At 37.5% G+C, this 26,715-nt stretch overlaps 1 protein-coding gene across 1 annotated transcript in view; it reads right to left on the bottom strand.

The window, feature by feature from the left end:
- The window catches only part of LOC134540351 (helicase domino), a 329,560-nt gene that overhangs the window by 184,911 nt on the left and 117,934 nt on the right, over positions 1–26,715 (bottom strand). Inside the window, exons 15-20 of the mRNA XM_063383024.1 lie at positions 12,513–12,699; positions 11,569–11,705; positions 10,005–10,191; positions 8,172–8,442; positions 5,548–5,637; positions 2,846–3,073 (exon numbers count right to left, since the gene is read on the bottom strand). Coding sequence (XP_063239094.1) covers positions 2,846–3,073; positions 5,548–5,637; positions 8,172–8,442; positions 10,005–10,191; positions 11,569–11,705; positions 12,513–12,699 — 1,100 coding nt within the window. The remainder of the gene's footprint in view (positions 1–2,845; positions 3,074–5,547; positions 5,638–8,171; positions 8,443–10,004; positions 10,192–11,568; positions 11,706–12,512; positions 12,700–26,715) is intronic.

Below are 26,715 nucleotides of genomic sequence, written 5' to 3'. Positions count from 1 at the left end.
GACCGCGAACATCGTTAATATTTGGGCAGCTTTGGAAGTAAATAATATTTACTACTAAACACTAGATAGCCGCCATTTTAACTCTGGGCCAATGGCCTACGTAAGTCATCTTACAGCCAGGGAATGTTGCCACTTTGACAAATCGATATCAACAATAATTGAAATCTCCAACCAGTTTTCCATGGCCGAACGGAAAATTGAGGCTGTTGATATTTATGTTTAAACTTGAAAGTAATGTTTGCGTCGCCGGCGTCGTATTAACCATAAACGGTTTAGTATTAGTGGAATGGATATGTTTGTACGGCTTGGGACGTTACAAAGTGACGAACAGAAATCAAGAGCAGAGATTTGGGAATTTTTTGAAAAAATTGATCAGACAGCTAGATTCAAGTGCTGAAAAAAAATTTACAACACTCCGTCATAAACAACTTCAAGTCTGATTCGTCACTTGGATGTGAAGATAAAAAAAAAAGACAAAAAATCAAAATGTGTAGTGCAACCTTCAATAATTATATTATATTGAGAAATATTTAACTTATATTTCGCTCATCATTCTGCCACTTGAACCTGGATAAATTTCCATGAGTTTGGCTCGAGTTCAACTCGAAGACAAATTTCTATGAGTTCGACTCGAGCTCGACTCGAAGATAAATTTCTTTGTTTAACTCGAACTCGACTCGATGCTGAAATAGGGTGACTCGACCCATCACTAATATAATCAATTATTAATTTACTGCATATGACAAAAAAATAAAAGAATGAAAGCCAAAATGTCCTAACCAAAAAATTTGAAATTTTCTTCTGCTTGCTTTTTTGGCTGTTCAAGGAGATTATTTGCCTCTCCAAATTATAAAAACAGTTGTAACCGGCAGGGTTTATATCAAATACGGGCTACATACACATTGCTCACAGTAAAAAAAAAAAAAAAAAAAAAAAAAAAAAAAAAAGGCCGCAAATTGATGAAAATTTACCGTCAAAAGCGCGCCGTACGCGGAGAAAGGTCATTGTACTCGGTCAGCTGCTGTAAGGACGCGGCGGCGCATGCGCACTCTATGCTCCGCCCAGACTCATGACCTGCCATCAGCAGTCAGCCAATAGATGCGAGCTTAGCGGAAAAAAATATAAGCTCCACCTCCCGTGTACCAATTTTATCCGGTTATAATACCAGTTTATTGGTATACGCACCAGTTTTCTCGCTGCCGTGACATGTTCAAGTTTACGTTTATCGTGATGTCTTGATACCAATAATTAATTATTTACGATCCCCAGAAATAAATGGTTAGTTTAAAAAATATGCGTCAACTGTACAATACTTTTGAAATTATAAAAGACGTATAAAACAGTTACCAAGACTCCGCTCATTTTATCTTGTGAAGTTTATGTTTCGTACCAGTATTTCGGCTAAGTTGTGACATAAATACAGTATCAGAACTTACAAGCAGCCATGTTTGTACATTCATGAGTTTACGTTTTTCCCTCGTGCATTTTAGATTGTCTCCTGCTATAATTACTCGTACTTTTACACGCCTAGGCTTAAATTATTACATGTTTAGAAATAAAAGCAACTTTTCATGTTATAAAAAAATATGTATATTTTGCGATTTAAAATGTTCATTGCCTACTAGCTCCACGGTATTTTCTGGCTGTTTATGGTTGTTACGTGACGTAAATAGCGGGATGGATTCGATTTTTGAGACGTAATTCGCGGGAAAGTATTGTATTGGACTATATGGGAACTAAACGGGACCTGAAGAATATAGTGCAAATAACGGGAAAACGTAAATTACGGTAACGTAAATAAGGGGTTTCACTGTACTCTAAAACCCTGTTGAAGGCATTTTTCAAAGGGACTGGATGATAAAACCTTATTAACAGGGAAAACTTCTTAAAGGGGAAATAGTACAGATCAGTTGCTACATAAAAAAAATCATTAAAATGACATACCTAGGTTATGCACTGGTTGTTCAGCTTTCTTTTAAAATTAGGCCATTTGTAGGGATTCCATTACCACAAATATTTATAGTTGGTTAAAATCCTCGTATTATTTTTAATGCTCATTATTGAATTAAGTAATTATTTAAAATATTGAAAAAAAAATTGACATTCTTGTTCACCTTCAGATAAAATAAAAAATCCAACTTCTTATTAGCAATAGTAACACTTTGTTTATTATGCTTGTCATAACTGAATAGTTGGCAAAGAAAAATATTGTATGACTATGTAAGTGTTAGCTAGCCCTAACAGGTTGGGCTGGTATTACGGCACACTTACAGTTTGTTTTTCCAAACAATCGTATTTGAACAATCTACCTGTGTGTTGTGTGTGTGTGTGTATGTGTGTGTATGTGCGCGCAGTTGTTTGAGTAGAGAAGGGTGATTGGGAGTGAAGGGAGGGGGGCGAGGAACATGTGTGCATTGTGAACACCCAAAAACAACAACAATGATGCACTAGTAAACCTTTTGACAAGTTAAATCTTCACAAATTGTATAAGTGTTGGAATAGTGAGGTTATACCACTTTCATACACACACACACACACAAAAAATACTATAAACCCACCTCATTGTGCCCTAAAAGAAAACACAAAAATACTTATCTCTATTAACATCCGAACACTAGTACAGTGGCATTTCTTTCTGATCTGCTGCTCACCTCATTCTTAGTTTTTTTTAAAATTTGATAACATATTCTTGCAATAAAAAAAAATATTTAACATTTCAAACAAGACTAACATCTTCTCTGTAAATAGAACTAATCTACATACAACAAAATCAGTTGTTACAGCGAAGCTTAAATGGCCCTGCACTATAAAACGACACGCGCAGAGCTGCGACGTATCAGCTCACCAGTGGTGGTGCCCGGCAGCGAGGAGGTGGAGCTGATGCTCTGGGTGGACGGGTTGACAGTCAGGAGGATCTGCTTGCCGAACGGGGTGCACACGAGCTGGGCGAAGCCCAAGTTGCGCGGGGAGCCGCCGCCGCCGCCGTCCATCGCAAGCATCCCCGCCTTCCTCGCCTGCTGCTGCTGCTGCTGCGGGTGGACCACCCCGGGGCCCGGTCCCGTTACGGGGATCGCTGCACACAATACCCGCACACTGTATTTGCCTCTAGCCCGATGCTGAGCAGTTCACAGCACATCGAAACTTCCACACCTATGCTGCGAAGTAAACATTTACAGTAAAAAAAAAAAAAAAAAAAAAAAAAAAAAAAAAAAAAAAAAAAAAAATCAACCAACCAAGTGGCCACTGTCCTGCTAATATTTTATTCCAGGTTATTTAATCATCTCACTGAATGTTCATACCTAATAACCCTGTACATTATATACTATATTAGAATATATATATATATATATATATATATATATATATATATATATATATATATATATATATACAGTGAAACCTCCATTTAACAAATCTAAAGGGAACAAATTTTGTTGTGTTTGTTCTAAAGGGGTTTGTTATATGGAGGTTTCGCACAATATATTTCTAGTCATCATAAAGCTTCACATAAATGGCTAGAACTGTCTTTCTGAAAAAGTACATAGAATAAACTTGTTTGATGTCCAACCATTTGATGCTTGGAAAATTTCAATTTCCATCCCCAGTGCTTCCTGGCATGCCTTTTCTTGTAAAATCGGCCTAGAGACGTTGATGTTAGATGCCCTAGCCTCCATTAGACAGTCAAAAAGTACTTTCACACGTTTTCGATCTGTTCCCGGTTGGATAATATGGTTGAAAGTGTAGACGCCGTGATGCCGAAACGTATAGCTATATTTTTTTTTTTTCCCATCTTCATCAACTGCATTTAAAATTTCTAATTTTATTTTAACGTCAATCTGTCGCAGCCTTTTAGGATTAGAATTCATTTTACAGTAGTACCGTGTTGATTTCTGTGTCTACGTGTGGAAATAAACAACAGTGAAAACTGAAAAAACGGAAATTGTACTCCACCATAGATAAAAATATTTGCGTGTGCACATCTTCAACCATAGAAACGCAAAATATACTAATTGTTCGTCTTGCCAGAGCGATGGTACGAGAGGTTTCCGCCACTAGCGCTAAATGTACCCGCCATTTTGAACAGTGTTGCATGTATACACGACGTGTGTTATTAATGATGTTTTGTTTATTTATCGTCTTCCGCGATGGTGCATATTATTTTACGGTTATACGCACGTATTTTTTAAGCAGTGAATGCGAAAAAATTAGTGGATGTCTTGTAGGAGATGTTTATTTTTGCCTGTTTTTCAAAAGCGGCAGTTCGTTGTAAAGTGAATTTCACTATTTCGGAACAAATAAAATTCGGTATTTAGAGGTTAAAACAGCATTGATCTATGGCGGTTCGGCGGGACCAAAATTTTATTTTGTTGCATGGGATTTTTCGTTAGATAGAATATTCATTAATGAAGGTTTTACTGTATAATTATTCAAATTAGTACAAATTACTCCATAAATTAATTGGTTACATTTACAGAGTCAAAACATAAATTCAAAATATCATTTTAAGAACAGACAAACCTAGCTACAGGTTTATAAAAAAGCACAGACTTGAATTTAACCTTTCAATGACGATTAACAGGTGTACAATGCTTCTTCACAAATCAACACTGGTGGTAAAGCTGTCAGCTAACATGTGGTCACTGGTTTGAAAAAATCTTTAACACTTTTAACTTGAAAAAAGTTTTATAAAATGTCAACCACTAAGCAAGCCTCTTTACAAATAGCAGGCCTTGATGTTCTCTATTATAAAAACCATATAAAAATCATGCTTCTAATTGGTTAAGAGTGGTGTATGGTCCTAGACTGCAGGCCTACAGAAATATTATTTAATTTTACCTAGCTTTATAATATAATCAGAATTAATGTGATTTTAAAGGCTAAATACAATTAAATAATTTTTTCTGAAAGAATTTTAAACAATGCCTTGCAGTAGCAATCAGAATTGCCTTTAAACCCAAAAATTTTCAATTGTTTATTTTATTTGGTTTCCTTATCCATACTGCACAAAAAATGTAAACATTTACCTAGGCTAGCTAATTATGCAAAACGTATGCACTATATATTTTTTTTAATTTTTTTTTTTGAATTCAGCCACTCAAAAAATGTACAAGTTTAACCAGTTTAGAAGCCCAAATAAATAAAGACCCGGAACAGGACATACACCCTTAAAGACACGACTGACTAGAAATTGGATGCAAATATAGGAAGAAGAAGAAGAAGAAGAAGAAAGAAACAACTGCATCAATAAATATTTTGGAGTTTTCTAAGTATAACTATTTTCGGATTTGCATAAGTCAAGTTAAAATTTTTACTAGTCAAATCACATATCACAGCATAACCATATTACATAAACTATGTGTTTATGTGTTATGTTTAAAATAAAATTTTAATACACAAAAAAAAAAAAATTGTTAAATGAAACTGAATTTTTGATTCAGAAACAAACTGCACGGAACACTTTAAAACAAAAGCAAATTCAAAATACTTTCAAAGATCTACACTACTATTACATGCGACCAATCAGCACAAGGGAAGAAGCCAGCATACCTTGCACTCCACTAGGATGGGACAGCATCATCTGGAAGGAACATCGATCCTGTGCGACAGCGCCGGATGGAGCCGTCTGTGAAGTTTCTTCTGGAACACCACACACAGGTCAGCCAGCAGTTATAAGAGAGAAATGCTTTCAGACTTTGCATTAGTTGTAACACAGGTAGAGTTTTACCCCTGTGTTCTCTACTTCTTACGAGACAACAAATATTGTTCTTCTCCTAAGCACAGCCAAGGAAATAATTTTTGAACTTTGCTAATTTTACTAACAAATAAAATGAAGCAGGGTATAAGAAAAGTCGAAGAAAAAAAATATTAATCAAGTAAAGAACAGGAATGATCATGATAATTTCAGTAACATTCATAAAATCTAGGGATGGGTCGATTCGATTCTCCGATTCCTCGATACCACCGATTATTAAAAAATTTGGGTACTCAGTATCGGGTACTAAAAAAGGGCAAGGTAGGTTAGGAATCGGTTAAGTTAAGAAAATACAGTAGTAATATATTTTCGTCTGAACTTTACTTACTTATTTTAATATATCTTACCTGCCGTATGCGCATAAAATTCCTAATAATGCTTATTATTATTAAATATTAATTTTATACGAATAAAAATAAATAAAAACAATGTTACCGGGCATGTTTAACCTCTAATTAAAACTCCACGATCGAAGAACATTATTCCTCTCTCATGTATTAGACGTAAATAAATTGTAAAAAGAGTTATTAATTTTATTTGCAGTTAAGAAAAGTCCATTGTTTTTTGTGAAGAAAGTGACGGTTATGAAACGAGATCACATCACGTGTCGTCACCAGTTTAGTTGTGAGCCATTCAAGGATGATGGCCTCCACAAAATCTCTGGTGGCCATAAAATTAAAGTCAAGTCGAAACGTATCGATTCGTTGCGTACGGGACAAATTGTATAATGAAAGCAACAATCGATAATAAAGAATTCTCTGGCCATACCGCCAACAGAGGCTCGTGTTTATTTCTTGCAAAGGAAAACCGTAATAATTACTAGAAAAACACTTGAAAATAGTTTTAGCAAAACAATATTTGTGCCAAATAAATAGCATAAATGCGAAACAATTCACAGTAACCTCAATAGCACGACGGTGAATTACGCCGTGATTCACCGTCGTGCTATTGAGGTTACTGTGAATTGTTTCGCATTTATGCTATTTATTTGGCACAAATATTGTTTTGCTAAAACTATTTTCAAGTGTTTTGCTAGTTTATTAGTAAAAAAATGTTCGCCGACTGTCGTTTCAAATTACGATGCGAATGGTCTGATATTGTATTAACATGTCTAAAGTTTGGGAACATTTTCGCATCAATAGTGAAAATGACAAATATGCAATTTGTAATAATGGTAGTGCGCAAATTTCACGGAGCGGTACTTATAAATCTACAACCAATTTAATGAAGCATTTGAAATCCCGGCACACATTACTACCAGAAAAAATAGTCTTTGAAGAAAAACAAACTTTTGTTTACAGCACTGTCACCAACTAAGTCAAAAGGTACCACAGAAAAAAGTAGTGCTACCTTTGAACCCATTTTGAACAAAGATGTTATGTTATCGGCGTTATTGCCTGTTAAAGAACCTTGTCTAAATGTTGAACTTCTTTGTGCACAGCCTAGTACTTACTAGCAAACAAACTTTATGTGAAAATGCTTCTTCACTGGTAATTGAAAAAAAAAAAAAAACCTCAACATTTAATCCTAAGTCTATAATTATCCTTTATACATGTTATTATCATTATGTAATGCATTCAATTCTTAAGTAGTTTTAATTATGTGACCATAATTACCAGGAATCGAAAACTGGAATGACTCGGAATCGAGAATCGAAATTTAGGAATCGGTACTGGTATCGGAATCGATAAAAATGTGTACTCAACCCATCCCTAATAAAATCCATATAAACTAAAATAACTTACTGCTGAATTATGCATACACAAGGTAAGTACAAAATAATAAAACACTTTGAATTCAAACATGTTCCTGTGTACTACAACTTCATCATTTTACTAGGCAGATTCTCTTTCACCTTTCACTTGACGTGTCCATACCATCTCATTCTTGTTTTTACCATGATCTCATTTAGGTCCTGTACTCCTGCTCTTGCTTGCAATATCTCATTCCTGATCCTGTCTCGCCTCGTAACTACCAAAACACTCCACATAAACCTCTTTCCTATCGCTATGACTTAAAAATTAATTAAAATTAAATATCGTAAACCTCTTTGCTTTGATTCATATTTTAACCATTCCCCAAGAATACAAAAAAAGACATTTTTTTTAAACTGCATGGTGATTATTAGATACTATTGTTCTTTGTTTCAACGAATTTCTTCCGGAGGACTATAAATATAATAGAGAGTCTGATATATTGAATACTACTATGACAACGAAACGATAGCCATGTACAAATCAAACGACCAGTATGCAAGCGGCCCTCCATTTTTCCGAACTGTTTATACGACACGCAAAAGGGGCACAAGTAACACTTCACATATCAAGGACATAAGTCACAAAGTGCGAACAACTATCGTAGTTGCTATGATTGCCAGTGCGTTGCAATGGCTTCAATCCTGGCAACACTGTGGGCTCACCGGCAGTCGGTGCGGGAGGAAGGGGTGGCGGAGGCGGCCGCAGCTTGTAGGCCCGGATGACGGCCGACAGCTGGTGCTCCTGCTGCTTGCTGGAGATCTTGACGTTGAGGTTGACGCGACTCCGGGGGACGGGCGGAGCTTCCGGACTGCTGTCCACCTGCTCCATGGCCCGGCGCCCCAGGTAGTAGCGCTTGGCCCGGTGCGCCGCGAACGCAGACAGCTCGTACTCCAAGTGCGAGAACACCAGGTTCAGGGCCTTCAGGTCCACGTGCTAGCACAAAACAAACACAGCCAATCACAATGATTGTTAACAGAGGAGTCTGCAAGCATTCAAAAAATATTCAATATTTGAGAATAATTTCATACTCAATTGGACATATCAAATAAAACAATTTGTTTCAGAGTGGCCACACAAAATCTCGAACGAAAATTCCCTGACTCTTACAATTATAATTTTAAAAGAAACAAGAATAAGAATTATTGACAGATTAAAAAACTTCTTTTACCACTTCAAAGATAAAATTAGTAAAAATTAAATTAACTAAAATAGAAACTAGAGGATGCTAATGACTGGGCACAATGCAAGAACTCATGATTCCACGAACCAATATAATTTGTCAGTCACTGGTAAAATGGTGGTAGAGATTATATCGTCAACTGTGGAGGAGAACCTAGCTGTGATAAGATTTCTTTGTGCAAAAAGGAAAGAAAGTTGGAGCAATCCAGTCGGAGATAGTGGAACTTTACGGAAAAGACTGAACTGCCTGTACCAACATGTCTCGTCCAGTTAAAGGGATACGGCAGGGGTGTTTCTGGAGCATCCACCCAACAGCCTGGACCTAGCACCCTCTCATTTCTATCTGTTTGTACTCAAGAATTTCCTCAGTGGTAAAAAGTATGAATCTGACAACAATATCAAATGGGTAAACCATTCATTTCCATTTAATATTGTCACTAAATCTTTTTTTTTTTTTAAATTATGTGTATTAGATATTGATATGCCTTCATAGAAGCAGGTAAATTTCACGAAAGCAAAATATACCACAAAATACGGCTAGCATTATTAATGGAATGGTATCGCTAAAATTAAATTTCAAAAATGTAGGGGTTTTTAAATTTTTGTAATTATTTGTAAAGCATAAGTTAGACTCCCTAGTGGCAAATGCAAATGTAAATAATAATAAACCGATTTGAGATATCAGAATTCTGTTCAAATAGTCTAATGGGGAATTGTCAACAATTCTAACTCCCCTTCCAATCCTACCACACAAACCACCCAAAATTAAGTACTCGGTTCGCCTCTGGTTGAGGGTTAATGATCTTGCCAGTTTATGTAAAGACAGTAAATAGTAAACCTCTTTTAAGAAAATCGTAATTAAAAAAAAATCCTCCTGTGTAATGGTATGAAAAATTCAATTCAAATATCTAAAAGGCTATTCTTTTGAATAAGTTCATCCTTTAAAAAAGTTTAAATATCTACATCAAATTGGTAAAATATCCAAGCAGTTTAAATATATAAAAATCTAAGTATGTTGAAAACATTCATGGCAAAGTTTTACTGTAGTTTTAACAGGAATACTGAAAATAAAAATGTGAAATGCAAACCCGCTAGAAAAAAAAGAAACCATAAAAAGAACTAACAGTAATGATAAACTCTGAGAAAACTAATAATGCAGACAGTAAAGTAATAGGACTCTGCAGCCAAAGCTAACAGCTGGAATCCACCGTAAAAAAATGCCGGGCCAGAGAATGCCAGTTCGAGCATCTTTTACTACGGCAAGATTACGTTACGAAGCATTAAACCTGTACTTTAAGTGCAGAGGGAATACACACCTTAAAGGGGTTGTAATGGAGGGCGGCATAGACAAGAGAGGCAGTGTGAAGCACAATGCCTTCCATCTGAAAAGGCGAGACTGTGGGGCGAACCTCGAAGAGATTGGGGTGGTTGCACACCTTCCGCAGCTGCATCAGCACGTTGATGACGCTAAGCAAGTTGCCAGAGGCCAGCGTCTCCTTCGTCCTACGCACGCACACACACACATCTGGTCAGCACAGCAACACTACCATAACCGTGAAATGCAAAAAAATTAACATAATCTCAAAAATATGGCAACCTTAATCAAACTTTATGGCTGTTATAGATAAAACAAAAAAAACTCTACACGATTAATAAAATCAGCTGATTATTAATCAGAAATAATTTTCATTTCACTAATAAACTTCAGTACTATACAATTATTTTTATATAGAAGGTGCAATTTAAGCTTAGTCACAAAGCGAATTTCATTTTTAGTGCAACAAGCACTTTATCGTTTGATGTAAAAAGTTTAAAAAAATTTGTATAGGACTATGAATAAACCAATAAATTTATTACTGGATATTTACACAACAAACTAAACAAAGTCTGCTGTATTGAGCAAAAAATAAAATCTCACTTATGCACTTAACTAACTAAAATGACAGCCTAATTAGAAAATGATTTCCTGTAAGTTAGGAAACAAATTAAAAATAGATTTTAATTTCAGAGTATTAAAAATCACATTTTTTTGGGCTGACTGGTGTTTCTTTCTAGGTATGCTAATGTGTATTGCAAATTATTTATGCACCCAGATTATTGTGGCCAAATAATTCAGCATAATTTTTGCAAATACAATGTGTTTACAGGTCTTTAAGTTTTTTTTTCCCTGTAATTCTAACATTGCTGCCTTTAATTGTTATTTTATTTTATTTTTGGAATTTACGAATTGTAGTAAATGTCCATTTGCCCACATAGGCATGTTAAATTAAGTTGTTCGGATGGTATGATGCACTTTTTTTTATAATTTACTTTTTTGCCATATAGTAGAAGCATAAAAATAAGGCACGAGTTGTTTATGCACGGATGCGAGTTTATGCCTACTAAGCGCAGTATAAGCTTACATCCTGAATGCATAAAATACACTAAAACTTCAGTATAACTAACTTGAAGGGGCTGATTTTGGGCATCTTTACCGTGAGGTTTTTTGTAATCAAGTAAAATCAAAACTAAAAATGATATGTACTAGTATTTAGTGGAATAAACACATATAGGTTACATGGTATTTTGAAACGACCTAAAAGCTGCTTTGGTGTGGTGAGGATTTATTTTCAAAGGAGTTTGTTGTGCAAAGTTTTACTGTATTGACGACTTGCAGCATGCCAGGGTGTTTTCCTAAGCTGCAGTACATGTCTGTGATTGAACTAGTTTTTAATTGGTGCTGCACTTTGTAAAGGTGATAACCTCAAAGTGGCGTGACTTCTTTTAACTATAGAAACACGTAATTACACGATGTGTGTTATTTCTCTCTGTCCACACTCTCTAGTCTAGCCAATCAATGCCATAGCAGCTCCCCGAATCTTTAACCCAGCGATGACTCACTTAGCACGGGACATGAAGTCATCGTAGAGGTAGCGTTGTCTCTTGGAAAGGCGACACATGACCACATGCTCATACTTCTTGGGCAGCTGCTTCTCAACCTCAGTCTTGAGCCGCCTCAGCAGAAAAGGCCGCAACACCTACAGCCAAAGCCAACACTTCATTACAGCACTTGCCAGCATATCAGCAAGAGTAGAGCACAAGTATAAGTAAATCTACAATGTTTAAGTAATAGGATGGTGCAAAAAAAAATGTTGACTGACAATCACAATCAAAGTCTTTGCTATAGGAGATAATAACATGTTTTATAAAGGTAACTCCACAGAAGGAACTTTAAGCAGGATGTGATTTGTCAGCCAAACCTGTAGCATTCACCAGGGAAAATATTTGTAAAATACCAACAAGTTCCCCAGCTGAATGACATTTATCATTTATTTTTGATACTTTTATGTTAACTTTTTTGCCTAAAAGAAGTTAGTTAAAATTGGATTCATGCATACATAGTCATTAAATTAAATGCCAAAGATTTATTGTTGCTGCCCATGTGTAAATAATTTTTTTTTATAATGCACTGTATCTACGTTTGTGGATAGTTTGCATTGTTAAATGTATTATGATTTTGAATCATGATAAACATAAAATATTTCATGATCAGATAGTGTTTAACGTCAATGTAAACTTTCATGGACGTAAATCAAGTGAAACAGAACAAACAAGACTTTTAAAGAAGATGGCCAAAAAAGAGGAATTTCACTAGAACACAAAATCATGGATTTGTAAAACTGGGAACTAGAATCTGAATTGAACCTGAATTGAACGATGATGCGCTATCCGAAATCGGAATTGAAGAAATGTGGAATCAACCCATCGCTACCAGAAACGCACAGCTACATTCAAATGCAAGCATCTGTCTCTACACTATGGAGCAGCCAGGACTGGACACGAACCTTGTGCAAGCGCTTGATGAGATTCTCGTTGTACTCGGCGTTGCCCTCGATCATGCCAGACACCGGGTTCGAGAACCACTCCTTGAACTCGCGGTGGGATTGGAACACGGTAGGCATGAGAAAGTGCATCAGTGACCACAGCTCCATCAGATTGTTCTGGAGTGGCGTGCCGGTCAGAAGCAAGCGTCTGCAACAACCACACACCAAACTGCCTCCACAACACGTCTCTGCTCGATTGTGATAACTGTGAGACAAGTATGTTCCAAGACGAGTTGATTCAGTACCGAAATTTTGATTGTTAACGCTCACAACAATGAAACCCATCTAATATATATGATGTTCCCCAACTAAAACATTAGGATATTATGGCATTAAAATTATCCCATATAATAAACATCCATATTAAAATATTTGCAAATATCAATATGTCAAAACCAAATAGCAACGTTGCAGGATCCCATAATTCCAACTTAACTAAAAATTTTTTGACAATTGGTTGAGAGAAAATTTTATACACCCACACCTTGAAGATACACACTTAATTGTTTCAGGAAAAGACGGCCCTAATCAAACACAGTTTTTTCATAAAAGTGTATGTTAAAATAATAAATTTTTTAATCAGGTAAGTGTGTTTGCTATCAAACAATCTAGACACTACTATTAAAACCAATTTACAGTAATATGTGTCCAAATACATTTAAGTACATTAAAATAAATTTAGGAGTAACATTTTGAGATTAAAAAAAACTAAATTAAATTAAAAAAAATTCACGGACTGCATTGCTTGCATAATAGGGTTTGGCCACAGCATTCTTAAAAGGCTATTACACATTTATAACTTTACAAAATAAAATTTTATTTGTAACATTTAGAGGTGGGACGATACCACACTTTCGATACTCTATTTTGTATTTTTATTTCAGTTCGATACTTTCGATACTTCGATACTTTCGATTCTCCAAGGGAAAATATTTTCCCATCAAGTAACAATTATTACAATTACATAAATAAGTTTTAAACTATATAAATTCAATCTTATCATACCAGCACAATGTCAGATTAAACTTAAATACATAAAACATAATGTGTAAATAATTGCATTATATTAATGAAAGATATGAATTCATCATTATATATACATATAATAAAACCACCAGAAATGTAAAATACAGTCCATAATAAAGTAAAGCTGACATGAGAAACAGTGGCCTTACAAAATGTTTGAAGTCCTTTCTTGGAGGATGGGAAAAGTCACCAAGCCTAAATTAGAAATTAAAAATTTAGGCTATTGTAAAAAGAAAATCAGAATTTTTTGCATGTTTGTTTCATTTTACAAACAACTTTATGCAACAGAACAATTTTCAATAAAATTTTAACTAGAGAAATGTAAAATACAAAACAATCCGATCGTAAGAAAACAATAACAAACGGGTATATTCAGTTCAAAGATTAATGAATGCACAAAATATGAGATCCGTGCCTTGGTAAAGCGCGTGCACCATTTTCATAATCATTGCTAGTTTGTGCCACTAGTCTCGCTTGGTACTGGCCATAGATGCTACTAGCGAAGTGCACAGTCTTCCCGATACTCTCCATATCTATGATGTGATAAAGTTTATTTTCTTACGTTTGCACAGGTAAACAATTAACGTTTTTCAAAATAAAAGCATTAATTAAAACGTAATTTATCAGGAGGAATATATATAACAAAAAAAATTTGTGAATTTTAGGACTTTTCCGCTTCGTAAAAACGTATGAAACGGGAAATTAATTATTTTATAAGTGTATGTTCCGGGAAACTAAACCATTGTAAATATAGTACTTTCGGCGGGACCAAAATTAATCGGCGCATAACACGGGAAAATCTATGAAACGGGAACGTATCATCGAGGTTCTACTGTAGTTGTATTTTGTACGATGGCGACTTAAAACTTAATTCAATACAAATGAACAAGCATTCCGGTATCGAAAAAATGTATCGAACTTACAGTTTCGATACTTGATACTTTGCGATACCGTTAAGTATCGAAGGTATCGAGGTATCGAAGTATGGAAAATCCCATCACTAGTAACATTGCAAGACTCTGCCCTCCTAGCTTTTAAAAGTATTATTTTAGAGGAATAAATATTATGCTTTTGTCATTCAGGTGATCAGCTGATTATAAAGCTAAAGGTCGGAGCAACCTTGTATTTTTTTCACACTTGTTTTTTATCATTATTAATATTCTTGTAATAAATTTGGATACTAAAATAATTTAACCCAGGAAAGTCATTTTACTCTGTTTTTAATGATTTTTACTTTATTTTCTGAATTATTTGTGTTGATGCATTTTTCAGTATTTTATTAACTTTCTAATTCTATTGCTTTAACCTAGGTTTACCTATTTTAGTGTTTTACCTATGTTACTTGAACCCTATGTGTTCTTTATTTCAACGAATTTCTTCCGGAGGACCATAAATATATTAAAAGTCTGATTTAGTGAATACAAATATGACAACGAAACGATAGCCAAATAAAAAACAAACGACCCGACTGCATGCGGCCCGCCATCTTGCCGAACTGTTGATACGACACGCAAAAGGGGCACAAGTAACACTTCACACAACAAGGACATAAGTCACAAAGTCCGAACATTCCGCCCCCGTTGTTAGCTCCAGGTAACAAACACAAAGGTATATACAGCAAGGAAAAGAAAGCAATTTGTTACAGATTACATGATCTTGTTGAATTCTGTCCTAGATCATAACCATTGTCCACTGGCAAAGGGCACAGCTTAATCAGCGGACGTTGCAAGACACTTGTAGCAGTCCGGATAGTAGCCACCCGGGGAATTCGGTCTGGTCCTGGGTGAAGAGCTTCAATTCGAGCGAGACCCCATTTGAGTGGAGGGGTGTACTCATTTTTGATCACGACCAAATCTCCAATCTTGGGCTGACCACCTGGCTGTGTCCATTTGCTTCTCTGCTGGAGTGAGTACAAATATTCCTTTCTCCAGCGTTTCCAGAAATCTTGAATTATACGTTGGACCAGCTGCCAGCGATTTAATCGGTTAATGTTGAGGTGGGTGATGTCAGGTTCGGGTAATGATGTTATGGGCTGTAGAATCAAAAAATGAGCAGCTGTTAGGACATCAAGTTCTGACGGGTCTGAGCTGATCTCACAAAGAGGACGAGAGTTTAAGACCCCTTCGATGCGAATCAGGATGGTCGAGAGCTCTTCATAAGAAAGGATCTGTAAGCCAATGACTTTAGTTAAGTGGCTTTTAACAGACTTCATGCCAGCCTCCCATAACCCGCCAAAGTGCGGTGCTGCTGGGGGGTTGAAATGCCATGCAATTCCTTCCTGACTCAGCTTATTGCTCACTTCAGTGTTATGGGTTGTCTGTCTTACAAACTGGTAGAGTTCTTTGAGTTCTCGATGAGCTCCAACAAAATTAGTTCCACATTCACTGTAAACGTGGGCTGGCCTTCCCCTTCGAGAGATGAAGCGAGAAAATGCTGCCAAGAACAAACTGGTTGAAAGATCAGAAACCAATTCCAAATGTAGGGCTTTGGTGGCAAGACAAACAAGCATAAGTATGCCTTTGTGGACTTGCAACCACGAGTGCGAGTCGTGGTAACCTGAAAGGGCTCACCATAGTCCACACCAGTATGGTGAAAAGCAGTCACTTGTTGGACTCTAGGAGATGGAAGTTCTCCCATGGTTGGAGTGAACGGAGAGGGTTTAGTGCGGAAACACTTAATACACCCACGTAAAACCCTTTTGATGACAGAGTGTGCACAAAGAATCCAGTATCGTTGGCTTAGGATAGCTTGCAAAGTTCGAGGACCAGGGTGCAAATATAAAGAATGAAAATGATTGATTACCATTAACGTGAATGGGTGATCTTTGGGCAAAAATATAGGATGTTGAGCAGAATAGGGAAGGGATGCCTGACTTAACCTCCCTCCTACACGGATGATACCCACATTATCTACGAAGGGGCACTGCCCCTTGTCCAAGTTAACCTTATCAGCTGCAAAGCATTGTTGGGCATGTCTGATGCAAACTTCCAAGCCCTTTTGCAATTCCGTAGTTGTCAACGGTCCCAGAGAACGACTTTCCTTAGGTTGACGACAGTTGTCTCCAAACCGAAGGCAGTAAGCAACAACATGCTGCAGCTTGCTGAAGGAAGATAATCTGGCAACAAATTCTAGGGATACCTCTGTCACACAACTTATTTCTGTAAGATTTTCTTCACATGCAATGGCATCATCAATTACCACACTACCCAGGGTATCGTTTGGCCACTGGCTGTGAGGCTGTCTAAGCCATGGGGCTCCAGACCACCACAGAGGATGATCAATAAGTTGTGAGGGCAACAAGCCACGGGATGCACAATCTGCTGGGTTGTTTTCAGTGTGAACATGTCTCCAGAATTCCTTTTCAGTTAAGTCCTGTATGATGCTGACACGATTTGCCACAAATGTTTTCCATCGGTGGGGTGATGATGCAATCCAATGAAGAACAACTGTTGAGTCTGACCATGCATACACTTGCATGATGTCCAGCACCACATTGTATACATTGGTCACGAAACTGATTAGCTTGGCTAACATCACAGCTGCACACAACTCAAGGCGAGGCAAAGAGATTCTTTTCACCGGTGCTACTCTTGATTTTGCCATCAATAGTGAGACCTTGATTCCACCATCTGAAAACATTGATCTGAGATAGATGACACACGCATAGCCAACCTCTGAACTGTCGCAAAACCCGTGCGGTTCATGAACAGCTTTTACTGAGCCTGATCCACACCGAGGCAGTCGAAGTTGTGACAACAAAGACAGTTCAGACTTAAAATCATACCACCTGCATAAGACCTCTGGAGGAAGCTGTTCATCCCATCCTGCTCCAGTGAGCCACAACAGCTGTACAAGAGACTTGGCATACAAGAGGATGGGCGTCAGCCATCCAAGGGGATCAAAGATCCTGTCGATATTTGAAAGAATTGCCCTCTTGGTGCTTGAGTTGTTTAATGGAGTCATCTGATAAGAAAAACAGTCTGAGCTAGGGTTCCACTGTACACCAAGAACTTTCACCACAGCTGGCTGTTCTTTGTCAAAAGACATAGATGCTGGGGATTGTAGCTGGTCTGGGGACAGCCATTCAAGCACTTCACTATGAGTGCTGGCAAACTTCCTGAGATGGAAGCCACCAGCTGCCAACAAAGCAATTAGTTCCTTTTGAAGAGCAATGGCTTCTTCAACACTATTGGCCCCTGTGACAACATCATCCACATATAAATCAGACTTCAAAACATGAGCTGCTTGGGGGAAGTTACATTGCTCATCTTGGGCCAGCTGATGCAAGGTGCAAATTGCTAGATAAGGGGCAGATGAAACTCCGTAAGTAAAAGTCTGCAAACGATAGTCCACTACAGGATCGGTTGGAGAACAACACCACACAATTCGCTGGTAGTCTTGATGCTCCTTGTCCACCATTATTTGCCGATACATTTGTTTGATGTCTGCAGTGAATACAACTTTGTGTACACGAACCCGAAGCAGAATTTCTCGAACATCTGTCTGTAATTTGGGTCCGGTCATCAGCATGTCATTTAGACTCACGTCTCGCTGGGTCTTAGCAGAAGCATTGAAGACAACGCGCAGCTTGGTGGTGGTGCTTTCTGCCTTGATAACTCCATGATGAGGAAGATAATAGGCTGACTCAACATCATGCAATGGGTTGGCAATTACCTCCATGTGACCACTCTGCAAGTAGTCCTCCATGAAGGCCTGGTACTCAGTACGCAGTCCAGGTTGCTTGACCAGACGGCGCTCCAAGGCCTCTAGACAGCGAACAGCGTGTGCTCTTGAGTCTCCAAGTATTGGTTTAGGTGAATGGAATGGAAGGGAAACCACGTAACGTCCAGAAGGTTCTCGATGGTGAGTGGTTTTAAAGAAAGCCTCACAGGCTTCATCTTCTGGCGATAGATGTGCACAAGTGGGGAAGTCCTCTATTTCCCAAAACCTTTCAACCACAGTTTCCAGAGATGGCGGAGGGCACATAGTCGATACGAAGAGAGTGACACTATGGTTGGTTGGTACAATGGGACTGGGCACTTTACCCATAAGAATCCAACCAAAAACTGTATCCAGTGCGACCGGTGAATCCACATTTTTTACTAGCTTGTGCCCTGTGGGTATATATGGAAACAAATCTGCTCCAATCAAAATATCAATAGAACTTGAAGTAGCAAATGTCGGGTCAGCCAAATTCAAATGAAGTACAGTAAGTCCTCAGTTTACGTCGGGGTTACGTTCCTGAATACCGCGACGTAAATAGAAACGACACAAAATGAGCCATGTTTCATGCCACCGGCCGACCACGGCCCAAGGTCGGCCGGAAGCGCTGGCATACAGACGTGACAACGGGCAATTTTATCAGCAAATTACAACCGACAGCGTGGGAAACAAGTCCAACTAGTACTTGTCAGCTTTATAGAATGGTTATTTAACCAGCTGCTTTATTACCTTTATTGATTGAAATATAAAAACAGATATATAGTCGTTTGGAAGACATCTTGTGAAGAAAAAATCAAAAATTGCAGTGAGCTGATGCTGTAGGCCTACTACAAACGCATTTAATCACGATAAAGTTAACAACGGCACGTTTAAAACTCCGGCCAACTCAATGATATCATAGCGACTGAAGTGTAGAGCTGTAGCAAACCGTATGTATTCGTTACTGAGTAACGGGTGCGGCATCTAGTAACGAGTAACGAAACGTTACACACGAATGCATTTCGTTACTCGCATTTTTCGTATGTTTTACGCATGCGCGCGCTTACTCGTTACAAAGAACGATGTTTGTTTATTAAGAAAAGTATAATTTGGAAATTCGTCGTCCAAGTTTTTTACTGTTTATTAAAGGTATTGTGTGTGTAGACAAAGTTTGAGATTGGAACAGAAACAACGTAAGAAAGTATTTTTTACAAATTATAAATATGTATGTTTTTGTTTTTTATTATCGCGTATTTTCACGTTTTTTGTTCTTATCTTAAAAGAGATATTATAATAAAGCTGTTCTAATGAGATTTTATTAATTCTTGGTTAACAAAAGCTGTTAATTATCAAATACTTTTAATTGTTTATATTCGATTTATTATTATTTATGCAACGTCATACTGTACGCGTACGAAATACGACTCGATTCGTTGCTGTTACATAACATAGCATGTTATGCGGTATCAGAAGTAACGAGTAACGATTCGAAAGTAACGAGTACTAATTGTTATAGTAACGAATACATACGGGTACACTTTTTTTAGTTACTTTTACACCTCTACTGAAGTGCCCAGGAGTTGGACGAAAAGGGGTAGGAGAAAATGCTGTGTCGTTGCGGGAAGTAGATAACACTTCTACGTGGGTGGCAGAGCGGGCGGGCTGGTAGTATTGCATCACCGCGCGGAGAGCAGGAAGCGTCCCTCATGATGTATGATAAGGCGGTGAACGTGTAGCTTACGCTACATAGCATAAATTAACTACCGAAGGAAACAAAGAATTATAAACGAATTATATACGGTGTTTTGGTTAAAATAAAGATTTACGGTCATTGTAAACGACGTTATTGTGAATCGGCGACAACTTAAATTGAAACATGAGTACTCAAACATTAGCGACGTTAATCCGAAATGACGTAAATAGAGGACTTACTGTACATGATTCCACATGTCAGAATGTACAGGAAATGTGGGCAAATCTGCAGTTATTCTCGGTACAACATATGCAGCAAGTGGCAGTTGTGGGTTTGTTTTGCCAACTGGTTTAATGCAGCATTTAACTAATCCCTTTGCTGTGTGTAAGGGAGCTTGTGATAGTCCATAAATTGGTAAGAACGCCTTCTGACGAGTCAACCCCAAAAGCTGGGCACAATGTTCAGTTATGAAGCTCGACTGACTGGCTGAGTCTAAGACTGCTCGAAAATTCTGGTAACCACCGACACTGTCTTGTACATCCACCAAGGCAGTGGATAATAACACGTTTCTGGGTTCTGATTGACCAGGTCTCTGAGCTGTAGCCAATGCAACAGCTGGTGTAGGTTTTGTTGCTGCAGATTCAGGTGGAGAATGCTGGAATGAAGTTGCTTCTTCTTTCAAAAGTGTATGCGTGTTGGCTTCAGTGAAGTGCAAAAGCGAGTGATGTCTACTCTTGCATGAGTGACAGCTGGTTTTTGACCAACACTGTTTCATTTGATGATATGCTCCCAGGCAGTTTAAACAAAGGTCAAGTCTCTTGACAATCTGGTAGCGGTCTTCTGGCTTGCATTGTACAAACTGTGGACATTTGTAAAGTGGGTGGTCACTGTCACATACACTGCACTTTACAGCAGAATCAAATGTGTTTCCAACAAACAGTGAAGTGTGTTGAGAGCGAGACTGAGATACAGTGCTATAGTGTGCCTGCCTAACTCAAGACCCTGACTTACTGGAGGCTCCAGACATTGCCTCCGAAGCCCGGCGATGACTTTCAAGGAAGGCTAAAAACTGAGCAAATGTAGGCATTTCTGTGTCACTCACAGAAATATTATGTAGTTCCCATTGTTGATGTAAATCCAAAAAATGTAGCAAGAGTGGGTCCCAAGAATCTACTGCTAGTTTCATAGTACGCAATGCAGCCATATGTTCATTTAACACTGACACCAAGACACTTAATGAAGCAGGATGAGCAAGAGACACTGTAGATGCCTGCATAATTGCATCAATGTGGTGTGACACAATAAGCCTGAGATTTTTGTATCTCTGTTCAATCAAATTCCAAGCTACTTTGAAGTTCTCATTGATCAATGGCAGGGATTGGATAAGAGAGAGTGGTTCTGGTGACAGTGATGTTTTAAGGTATGATAACCTTTCAATATCGTTCAAGTGAGCATTGTTTACCACCAATGTGGTAAAGAGGTTAGAAAAATTAAGCCACTCTGTTGGATTTCCTGAGAAATGTGGTAGTTTTATAGCTGGAAGAGTTACTTGAGATGGGTTGTGCGAAGTTGGTGCTTTCGTGCCGTCATGCAATTTATTCTTGTTGCATGTGGCAATGTATATTGCCTGAACACGATAATACGTGTCGTCGAAAGCATTTAGGCGATCACTGTGCTGTTTTTTGTTGAAATCCGGGTCATCTTTGAGCAACATTTCCAAAGACAAGTGATCGTCTTCAAAACAAGTACGCAATTGTGACAGATCACGACACGTTGCGATAAGCAACTCACGTTGCGTATCATAGGCGTACCCAGGGGGGGTGTTTTGGGGGTTCAAAACCCCCCCCCCCCCCCCCCCGAAATAAGGCAAGAAAATTATGAACACTCATGTCATTCGAGCTCAATTTCTAAACACAGAGCAACGAGAGAAATAACGTCACCAAGCAGCCCAATTGGTAAGTCAACGTAAAAAAATTTGAATTGCCATGGTTGGTTCATGATAGGTCAGTCTAAATTCTCAAATCGTGGTGGTTGGTCTATGGAATAATCAGTTCAACTCTTCTTTGATTATGTTTTTAGATTTGCTTAGTAGAATTTGGCATTGAGCAACAGTAGTGATTGCGAGCTAATTTCATACAAAACTCTTAAAACTAATAAAAATTTGGCGGGGGGGGGAAGGGGGGAAGAGGTTTTTCGGTCGTTTTGTCAAGTCAGGTACTTTCATTTAAATACTGCGTACATCTGTACGTATAACACGAAGAAAAAAGTTTGATTATCGCAAGGTGCGTAATTTTAAACGACTGTTACAAACATTGAAAAGCTGAAATGTCAATTTCTCGCCTCAGATGAAAGGGACCTCGTTGAGTGCAACGTGGTGTGAAGTTGTGTTTGAGTCAGTAGCTTAATGGCCTCTACTCAATGTGTAGGTGTTTTTAGCGAATATTGTAATAGAACAATATAATTTAATATATATAATATACTAGCTGCCCGACCCAGCTTCGCACAGCTATACTAATGGGGGAAAATGAGACTAAATATCCCATTTACAGTAATAATAAATGAAATAAAATGCAATTAATTTCGACAAAAATTTATTACAATGCTTTGTAATGTACCGGAGAGAAAACGAGTAGCACCGATGGTTTCCCGATTCTCAAGCACGCAACGTACAACTGATGTACCCGTACTTCGCTACGGCAGTCTACAGGCAGAACACTTGCGCTGCTCATTATACATGCCCCTCCTTGTGGGTACGCCACTGCCGCACCTCGAATGGAAAAAAAAAATCAAAGCAATGCTCGTTGCCATGGAGACGCACAAGGCATAAACAATGCAAAGTCCCACTGTTGTCCATGCTTAACCATCCTTGCGAGTTGATTTTCGGAAAACGTCATCCTGCATAACATGAGAACATTACTGTCAAGTTCAAGTCTGTAGGATATAAAATTGAGAAAAAAAAAAAAAAAAAAAAGGGGGGGGAGGGGGGGGGGGGGGGGGGGGGGGGGCAATTTTTGATATTTAAAGTCCCCGTATTTTTTCAACGGTGATGAGGACTGCACTAACAGTGAATTAGTTGTTGCCATAGAGACGAATGAAGCATCAACAAAGCAACAGCCGTTGCCATGGTGATTTTCTACCAAAAACTGGAATTTTGATATTTCATAACCCCAAAACACCCTTTGGGAGCTGATTTTCGGAAAATCATATCTAGTGAGCGTCTACATACATAACAAAATGAGTAACTATGATAAGTTTCAATCCGTTGAAAGATTTCAAGTCAATCGTAATGAGTTAGTCAGTGGTATTTCGCACAAATGTATTTTTTAATTTAAATAATTTTACATAAAATAATAATTAAATCTATACAGAAATATGCCTCGAATAGAAAAAAAAAATTCGATCTAAGCGATGCCCGTTGCCATGAAGACGCAGAAGGCATAAACAATGCAAAATCCCGTTGTCATGGAGATGGAATACCCACTGTTGCCAGTGCTTAACCACCCTTGGGAGCTGATTTTCGGAAAACGATGTCATTAATCAAAATAAAATGTAGCCTATATATAATGTTGGACAAAGTTACAAATATTTGTGCGAAATTTCATTAAAATCAATTTTTTAGTTTCGGAAATTAGCCCGGACAAACATCGTGACACGAGATTTTTATACCTATATAAAGATTTAATTCTGTTTTGCTACACTTTAATTGTAAAGCCTGAATTACAACAGCCGTCGCATCCGTCTGTCATCCGTTCGTCCTTCAGCCGCCAAGCTATATACAACTTCACTTTAATTCACTGCTTGGATTTTGGCATTGAGCGGTATCAGTTTAGCTAGAAATATAAATTTAATTATTGTTTTTCATCATATTTTATCGCAAGTGTACCATAAGCTGGTGTGCATCTGACTACGCTACGGAGGTCGGCTGGCGATTTACAACACTCCGCTCGTCCGTCATAATATTTCTCCATATCAATGCTGTCAACTGTTGAGAAAACTTAACAATTTGGGGGGAAAAATTATCATATGTAATTATATTACTTAAACAATTATGTAAAGTAAGTACTTGAAACTCATTAAACTCAGAGTGTTTTTTTTTTGGGTATGTATTTTCACATTTCCAGAGTTACCATATGTAATTAAAATACTTCCGTGACTTAGACCATTTTTGTTTCAAAAATGAGCTTTCGAAATGTGTCTAAACTAAACCTAAGAAATGATTTTGGAATCAGCTAAACCATTAAACAAACTTTAATACATTTTAATATAATATTTTATATGAAAACACCTAGAAGACATTAGGAGGTTATAGTTTCATCCGTTCACCCGTCAAAAGTATAAAGTTACCAAGCTTTAGACGGACGAGTGGATGACATTTTTCAGTCCATCTTATTGGGTGCAGGTCACGTAATTAACAGACGGATGACAGATGGACGGGCTATTGTAATTCCGGCCTTAGTTGCTATCACCCTTACAATCGAACTATACAGCAATTATTCTATTATCATGCCGTCAACTTATTAGGAATAAGTTTGTAAAGTGCGTATGTAAATTTGTTAAGTTAACTAATTATTTATATATATATATATATATATATATATATATATCTTTTTGTTTTTTTTGTAAGTATTATAATATTGTAAGGTGAACTTACTTAAGTTAATTGAAAGAAAAATTACGTACAAATTACATATCAACAATAGCCCAGGTGAAAAAATGAAATTTGAGACTATTCTATTTATTTACTCAAGAAATAATTAATTTTTGGTGTTTATGCAGTTTTTCTTAAAAATCTGGAAGAACACCACCCGAAAAAAATTCCTGGGTACGCCTATGTTGCGTATCGTCACACATCACTAGAGAGGATGAAAAATCGTTTTAACGATATAGCCGCGAATAAATGCGATAAACCCGTTTACCAGCGATAAAATGTGATAAACTAACCAACTTGCGAATTTGCGCTACATACTAAACTACCATTGTGTGAATTTGAGCTACTGGCATTTTTCCCCCCGTCAGAGCACATGTTTTGTTTACAAGCGGCAACCGGGAAGGTATTAGGCAGCTGCGTGTGCGTGTGCGCGCAGCGATAAGCCACCGGAAGTTATCAAGGCAAACCAGTACAGTCTGCACTAAAGTGCTGTAAACACAACTCGTGTCCCGGGCGATGTGTACAATAAATTACCTTACCGCAGACCTGCCGTTTTTACGGATTTTATCCGTTTTCACGGATATTTACTACGCTTCGCCGATATTTTCATTTTTTGAATATCATTCGTGTAAATATTTACATTCAACTACCTATTTGAAGTTGTCAAACCATACAAGCATCCAACATTAAAGCAAACACACACATTACGTGTAGCGCCATGGAACTTCCAATCGTTTAACCACAAACCAAAAACATTTACTCCCAAATAGCATTTCATGAAGTACAATATCTATGGTTTCGGGGGAAATGTTTTTTGTTTGTTGAGTTAGAAGTGTCATGGCGTCAGTAAACATTTTTTTTTTGCCGTTACAATGTTTTAGGTGCGGCATTTGTTTACAAACTTCTTACGTGATTTAAGTAGTAGTTTTGGTCTTAGCTGATTGTGATGGAGAAAAAACTTAAGGCTTCGCCGGTCAGGTCACTTTATAAACAGCGTTATCGTAAAGAATGGGAGCAAGAATTGAAATGGTTGAGGCGTGGCAAAACGGAATTTTCCGCCGTTTGTTCGACTTGCAACTCGGAACTGAACGTGACAAAAGGGCGGCTTGAAGACGTACGTTCATGCGAAAAACCAACGAGCTGCTGATCAGAGTTATTCTGACGAGTTTTGTAACCAAACCAAATAAAATAATTGATGCGGAACTGTTATGGGCGAACTTCGTTTGCGAAAACAATTTACTATCTGTGAAACTCAGTGATAATTTCACGAAACTTGTCCCTCAAATGTTTCCAGATAGTGAAATTGCAAGAAACTTTCCTTGTTCTCGCACTAAAACTAGCCAGATAATTATTCAACTTTTGGGTACATTAGCTGCAGATTATGTTACCTATGCAATGAAAACACAATTTTTCACACTGATGATTGATGAATCAACTGATGTTACAGTCACTAGGCAGGTTGTAGAGTTAGCAAGGTTCTTTCCATCTGAGATTGTTGAAACTCATCTGTACAAAGTAATGGCTTTGAGTGGTGCTGCAACTGGAGAAAATCTGCTGTGGAAAGGGTTTTTTCAGCAATCTCAAGATGGTTAAAACGGTTCACAGATCGTCAATGGAATCACCAATGTTAAATGTGCTGTTGCATTGCAGAATGAGAACTTAAAGCCCACTAACGAGATGCAGAAAACAGCACAGAACATGAAAAAGTTGCTATTTAATGATGTGAAATACATTTTTTTTTTTTTTTAAACTTATAAATAACTTCAATTGTATGGATGTATTTATAGTTTGTAAATAAGAAAAGCACCAAAGCCTATACAGAAGAGAAATTTTTAAATTTCTTTTCATTTTATTGTGATACCAACTATTAATTTTGTAATGTAAGTGGCAAATCTTAAAATTTTTTTACATTCATTTGATTTTTTTTTAAATTATGTTTTGGAATGCAATGTATATTTAAAACTACCGCGAAAAATAAATTATGTCAATTACGGCTATACATTTTACAGGATTTTTTAAATGCTGTAATGAGGATTTAGGAACCCAATTTGGTGGCAGGCCTGGCAGTGTCACAGTATGAAATGGAAATTAATGGG

The sequence above is a fragment of the Bacillus rossius genome, chromosome 16 (assembly GCF_032445375.1).
Source record: "Bacillus rossius redtenbacheri isolate Brsri chromosome 16, Brsri_v3, whole genome shotgun sequence".
NCBI lineage: Eukaryota > Metazoa > Arthropoda > Insecta > Phasmatodea > Bacillidae > Bacillus > Bacillus rossius.
This window is presented reverse-complemented; position numbering and strand designations above follow the sequence as displayed.